The 7,315-nt window shown below is 42.5% G+C and overlaps 1 protein-coding gene across 1 annotated transcript in view; it reads left to right on the forward strand.

The window, feature by feature from the left end:
• The window catches only part of LOC128647716 (cytochrome P450 2J6), a 37,226-nt gene that overhangs the window by 11,981 nt on the left and 17,930 nt on the right, over positions 1-7,315 (forward strand). The window contains exon 2 of the mRNA XM_053700458.1: positions 6,557-6,719. Coding sequence (XP_053556433.1) covers positions 6,557-6,719 — 163 coding nt within the window. The remainder of the gene's footprint in view (positions 1-6,556; positions 6,720-7,315) is intronic.

Raw genomic sequence — 7,315 nt, forward strand, 5'->3', positions numbered from 1 at the left:
CAACGGAGGTGGCAGAAGAGGCTGTGGAAGTCCGCCTCTGCCGCAAAGATGGGCCCCAGCGCCTGGCCCCCAGATTGTAGAGTGGAGGCGTTGGAAGAGGCCTCCGAAGTCCGCCTCCGTGAAGAAAGGCCCCCGGCTCCTGGATGAAGAGGGTTCTGGCGTTTAAGAAGATTGCGGAGCAGAGGTGGCAGAAGTCCATCTCTGTGAGGATGGGTCCCCGATGCCTGGACTCTGGATGAAGAGCTTAGTCGGGTTAGTTTATTGGGGGTGGTTTAGTTTAGAGGAGGGTTAGTTTAGAGGGGGGTAGGTTCTAGTTTGCATTGGGAGGTGGCGGTTTAGGCCTTAATTTCCTAACCACCCCCCATACAAATATGGGGGTTCATTAGGTTATTATTTTTAGCTATTATTTTGTATGCCTTAATCAACTAACCACCCCCCATACATGTATGAGGGTTGATTAGGTGATTATTGATGGTTACCATTTATTAGGCCTTAATCAAATAACCACTGCTCATACCTGTATGGGGATTGATTAGGGGGAACTTCAAATCAGGCCCCCCTTTCCTCCCAGAAGGTAGCACCCCCAAACAAGTAGTATCCTTAGGTGCCTCATCAAATTTCCAACAACATACTAAAAGACCAACTTGATCACTTGAACCCTACTCGATCCACACCCCTTTTAAGAAGCGGCGAACCGGGGCTCTATTCCAGTGTGGCGCTGTGTTTCAGGAGCTTGGCTAGGCCGATGATGTTTTGCCGGTCCTCTGTTCGTTTACCTCTAGTGATGTCGTGAACCTAAAATTTTCAGTTCGCGAACGGCGAACGCAAGCTTCCGCAAATGTTTGCGAACCGGCGAACCGGGCGAACCGCCATAGACTTCAATAGGCAGGCGAATTTTAAAACCCACAGGGACTCTTTCTGGCCACAATAGTGATGGAAAAGTTGTTTCAAGGGGACAAACACCTGGACTGTGGCATGCCGGTGGGGGATCCATGGCAAAACTCCCATGGAAAATGACATAGTTGATGCAGAGTCTGGTTTTAATCCATAAAGGGCATAAATCACCTAACATTCCTAAATTGTTTGGAATAACGTGCTTTAAAATATCAGGTATGATGTTGTATCGATCAGGTAGTGTAAGGGTTACGCCCGCTTCACAGTGACAGACCAAACTCCCCGTTTAACGCACCGCAAACAACCGCAAACAGTCCATTTGCACAAGCCCAAACTCCCCATTTGCACAAGGTTGGACCTGAGCTCTGCAATGACGGCATTCTGGTGGTGGCAACAGCATGCGTTGATTGGCATGCTGTCTAGCTGACCCCGGGTGCCGATGCATGCTGTCTGACTGTGCCACTAGCTCCTTGCGACGACCTCCCCCTGCTTCCAACTCGTCTCCTCCTCCTCTCTGTCTCCCCATCTGAACTTTCCCCCTGTTCTTCTTCTCTTCTAGCGGACACCCACGTGACATCCACGGATGCATCGTCATCATCAACCGTTTCACTTGTATCTGACAACTCAGCAAAGGAAGCAGCAGCGGGTACAACATCATCATCATCACACCGTACGTCCATGTGTGTAATGCTGCCTGACTGAGACATATCCCTGTTATCTACATCATCTGGCAATAATGGTTGCGCATCACTCATTTCTTCCAACTGATGTGTAAATAACTCCTCTGACAGATCAAGTGAAGCGGCTGTGGTGCTAGTGTTGGTGGTGGCGGCAGGTGGGCGAGTGGTAACTTGAGAGGTGCCCGAAGCTAAGCTGGAGGAGGATGGTGCGTAAAGGTTCCGAGCGGAAGCTGTAGAAGATTGGGTGTCCTGTGTTAGCCAGTCAACTATGTCCTCAGAACTTTTCGAGTTCAGGGTATGTGGCCTCTGAACACTGGGCATTATTCTAGGGCCAAAGGGAATCACAGCACCACGACCACGACGGCCCCTGCGGGGTGGCCTGCCTCTGCCTGTCATTTTTTTTCGATTAGTGGTACTATGCGTGCAAGCTACTGTGACAACAGATATGAGTGGCACTGTGCACTGGCAGAAGTTGGCAGAGTAGACGCTGTAGGCCTGACACACACGCTTGCAGACAACTAACAGCTATTCAATCTATTACAGTCAAAATTGTATTTTTTTTATTAAATGTACACTACTGTTACACCAGATATGAGTTGCACTGGTGTGACACTGTGCCCTGGCAGGCCCTGAAACGCACACGTGTGAAGGAAACTGACTGCTATTATTTCACAGTCAAATTTCTAGTTTTTTTTTTAATGTACACTACTGTTACACCAGATATGAGTTGCACTGGTGTGACACTGTGCCCTGGCAGGCCCTGAAACGCACACGCGTGAAGGAAACTGACTGCTATTATTTCACAGTCAAATTTCTAGTTTTTTTTTTAATGTACACTACTGTTACACCAGATATGAGTTGCACTGGTGTGACACTGTGCCCTGGCAGGCCCTGAAACGCACACGCGTGAAGAAAACTGACTGCTATTATTTCACAGTCAAAAAAGTGTTGTTTTTTTAAATGTACACTACTGTTACACCAGATATGAGTTGCACTGGTGTGACACTGTGCCCTGGCAGGCCCTGAAATGCACACGTGTGAAGGAAACTGACTGCTATTATTTCACAGTCAAATTTCTAGTTGTTTTTTTTAATGTACACTACTGTTACACCAGATATGAGTTGCACTGGTGTGACATTGTGCCCTGACAGGCCCTGAAATGCACACGTGTGAAGGAAACTGACTGCTATTATTTCACAGTCAAAAAAGTGTTGTTTTTTTTTAAATGTACACTACTGTTACACCAGATATGAGTTGCACTGGTGTGACACTGTGCCCTGGCAGGCCCTGAAACGCACACGCGTGAAGAAAACTGACTGCTATTATTTCACAGTCAAATTTCTAGTTTTTTTTTAATGTACACTACTGTTACACCAGATATGAGTTGAACTGGTGTGACACTGTGCCCTGGCAGGCCCTGAAACGCACACGCGTGAAGGAAACTGACTGCTATTATTTCACAGTCAAATTTCTAGTTTTTTTTTAACCCCTTAATGACCGAGGACGTACGCCATACATCCTTAGAAAAAATACAGTTAACGCCTGAGGACGTATGGTGTATGTGCTCGGTTTGGAAAGCAGCTGGAAGCGATCCTGATCGCTTCCAGCTGCTTTCCGGTTATTGCAGGATGCCTCAATTTCGAGGCATCCTGCAATAACAAATTTTACCCCTCCGGTGCAGAGAGAGCCACTCTGTGGCCCTCTCTGCACTGGGCATCGATGGCCGCATTCGTTGGTGGGTGGGAGCTGAAGTGGGAGGCGGATGGGCGGCCATTGATGCGGTCCTTGTCAGAGAGGGGGGCAGGATCGGGGGCAGGATCACCGGGTGCGCGCGCGCGTGCACGGGAGGAGGTGGGCGGGCGCGTGCACGGGGAGGGAGCGGGTGGGAACCGCTACACTACAGAAAAAAATGTTTTTAAAAGGGGGGGGGGATCAGGGAGGCTGGGGGCTAAGGGGGGGATCCTACACAACAGCATATGTAAATATATATATAAAAAAAAAAGATACCTTTTATTTTAGTACTGGCAGACTTTCTGCCAGTACTTAAGATGGCAGGGACAATTGTGGGGTGGGGGAGGGAAGAGAGCTCTTTGGGAGGGATCAGGGGGTCTGATGTGTCAGGTGGGAAGCTGATCTCTACACTAAAGCTAAAATTAACCCTGCAAGCTCCCTACAAGCTACCTAATTAACCCCTTCACTGCTGTGCATAATTCATGTGTTGTGCACAGTTGCATTTAGTGGCCTTCTAACTACCAAAAAGCAACGTCAAAGCCATATATGTCTGCTATTTCTGAACAAAGGGGATCCCAGAGAAGCATTTACAACCATTTGTGCCATAATTGCACAAGCTGTTTGTAAATAATTTCAGTGAGAAACCTAAAGTTTGTGAAAAAGTTGACTATTTTTTTTAAATTGATCGCATTTGGCGGTGAAATGGTGGCATGAAATATACCAAAATGGGCCTAGATCAATACTTGGGGTTGTCTACTACACTACACTAAAGCTAAAATTAACCCTACAAGCTCCCTACAAGCTCCCTAATTAACCCCTGCACTGCTGAGCATAATACACGTGTGGTGCGCAGCAGCATTTAGCGGCCTTCTAATTACCAAAAAGCAATGCCAAAGCCATATATGTCTGCTATTTCTGAAAAAAGGGGATCCCAGAGAAGCATTTACAACCATTTGTGCCATAATTCCACAAAATGTTTGTAAATGATTTCAGTGAGAAACCTAAAATTTGGAAAAATGTAACGTTTTTTTTTTTATTTGATCGCATTTGGTGGTTAAATGGTGGCATGAAATATACCAAGATGGGCCTAGATCAATACTTTGGGTTGTCTACTACACTACACTAAAGCTAAAATTACCCCAAAAAGCTCCCTACATGCTCCCTAATTAACCCCTTCACTGCTGGACATAATACACGTGTGGTGCGCAGTGACATTTAGCAGCCTTCTAATTATCAAAAATCAACGTCAAAGCCATATATGTCTGCTATTTCTGAACAAAGGGGATCCCAGAGAAAAATGTACAACCATTTATGCCACAATTGCACAAGCTATTTGTAAATAATTTCAGTGAGAAACCTGAAGTTTGTGAAAAAATTTGTGAACAATTTTTTTTATTTGATCGCATTTGGTGGTGAAATGGTGGCATGAAATATACCAAAATGGGCCTAGATCAATACTTTGGGATGTCTTCTAAAAAAAAATATATACATGTCAATGGCTATTCAGGGATTCCTGACAGATATCAGTGAAAAAAATGGTTTGGAAATAGCAAAGTGCTACTTGTATTTATGGCCCTATAACTTGCAAAAAAAGCAAAGAACATGTAAACATTGGGTATTTCTAAACTCAGGACAACATTTAGAAACTATTTAGCATGGGTGTTTTTTGGTGGTTGTAGATGAGTAACAGATTTTGGGGGTCAAAGTTAGAAAAAGTGTGTTTTTTCCATTTTTTCCTCATATTTTATAATTTTTTTATAGTAAATTATAGGATATGATGAAAATAATGGTATCTTTAGAAAGTCCATTTAATTGTGAGAAAAATGGTATATAATATGTGTGGGTACAGTAAACGAGTAAGAGGAAAATTACAGCTAAACACAAACACCGCAGAAATGTAAAAATAGCCCTGGTCCCAAACGGACAGAAAATGGAAAAGTGCTGTGGTCATTAAGGGGTTAATGTACACTACTGTTACACCAGATATGAGTTGCACTGGTGTGACACTGTGCCCTGGCAGGCCCTGAAACGCACACGTGTGAAGGAAACTGACTGCTATTATTTCACAGTCAAAAAAGTGTTGTTTTTTTTAAATGTACACTACTGTTACACCAGATATGAGTTGCACTGGTGTGACACTGTGCCCTGGCAGGCCCTGAAACGCACACGTGTGAAGGAAACTGACTGCTATTATTTCACAGTAAAAAAGTATTGTTTTTTTTAAATGTACACTACTGTTACACCAGATATGAGTGGTGGCACTGGGCAAGTGGGCACAGTATACGCTGTGAGTCTGACACACACGCTGGCAGGCAGGCAACTGCAATTAGATTACACAGGAAAAAAAAAAAAAAAAGCAGACTGATGTTCTAGCCCTAAAAAGGGCTTTTTGGGGTGCTGTCCTTACAGCAGATATCAGATGAGTCCTTCAGGACTGTAGTGGACACTGAATACACTAGCCTAGCTATCGATTTCCCTATTAAATCAGCAGCAGCTACACTGTCCCTCCTCTCACTAAGAATACAGCTTCCGAATGAATCTAAAATGGATGCTGTCCAGGAGGTGGGAGGGTCTGGGAGGGAGGGTCTGCTGCTGATTGGCTGGAATGTGTCTGCTGACTGTGAGGCACAGGGTCAAAGTTTACTCAATGATGATGAATAGGGGGCGGACCGAACATCGCATATGTTCGCCCGCCGTGGCAAACACGAACATGCTATGTTCGCCGGGAACTATTCGCCGGCGAACTATTCGCGACATCACTATTTACCTCATCTCCTTGACAAAATATGCATTGTCATGTGCAATTTATATTATTTAAAGTATTGGAGATATCTTAAAAGGAATTTAATGGTTGCTTGCTATTATTTAAAACATACATATATGTTTGAAATAATATTAAGCAACCATTAAATCCCTTTTAAGATCTCTACAATACTTTAAATAATATAAATTGTACATGCATATCATTTAAACAATGTTCCCTAATCTGTTATAATCTAAAACTAACTGTAGAATCTAAGGCCCTACACATAAATATTCAGTATATAAAATGATGCATTGTTATGTAGAATTCATAATTTTTAAATATTTGCAAATAAATTAAAATGTTATTAATGTTGCTTGTTGTGTCTATTATTTGTAATTAAAGACACAAGATCGATATGTTCAAAGCAGCGAAGTGCAGGTTGCAAGGATAGTCTGCCACAGTGTTATTTATGCATTTTTTTTACACATTTTTCTTTCTATGACAGTTCTCAAAAGTATATGGCCCAGTGTACAGTATATACTTGGGGTTCACTCCAGCTGTGGTGATACGAGGACTCAATGCTCTCAAAGAGGTTCTTGTGGCCAAAGGCATAGAGTTTGCAGACAGACCTAGGAACCGAATCTCAGAAGTCATCTCTGGTACAAGAGGTATGTTGTTTGGGGCAGGAGATCTTTTCTTTTACATTTCTCCTATGCCAGATTTTCTTCCACCTAGCTAAATTATATATTTAACAAATATTTACATTGAATACTTAGTAAATACCTTTATAAAATATGAATATTGCATAAATATGCTTTAACATGTTTTCACCTACTTAACGGCAAAGGGCTCCAATGCACTTCTATAAATAACTATATATGTATAGATATGTATTTTTGTGTTTATATGTGTATATATAACTGTAAGAAAATGTATACACATATAAATACATCACTGTAATCATTCTAGCATAAATCGCTATTGCGCTCACGCAATTGCATTTACTTCCAAATCATAATATGAGCAGTTAGCCCGATGAGCGCAAAACCTCGTGATATACTCTTTATCTGTCAGGCACAAACGTTTGTGCTCCACTCTTAATCTAGCCCTATATCAATTTTAAATGTATTATTATTTTATATACAGTACAAGAGATATTGACATATTTTAAAACCCTCTATATAATTAACATATAATGACATATTTTAAAACCCTCTATATAATTAACATATAATGACATATTTTAAAACCCTATATATAATTA

The sequence above is a fragment of the Bombina bombina genome, chromosome 1, assembly GCF_027579735.1.
Source record: "Bombina bombina isolate aBomBom1 chromosome 1, aBomBom1.pri, whole genome shotgun sequence".
Classification (NCBI taxonomy): domain Eukaryota; kingdom Metazoa; phylum Chordata; class Amphibia; order Anura; family Bombinatoridae; genus Bombina; species Bombina bombina.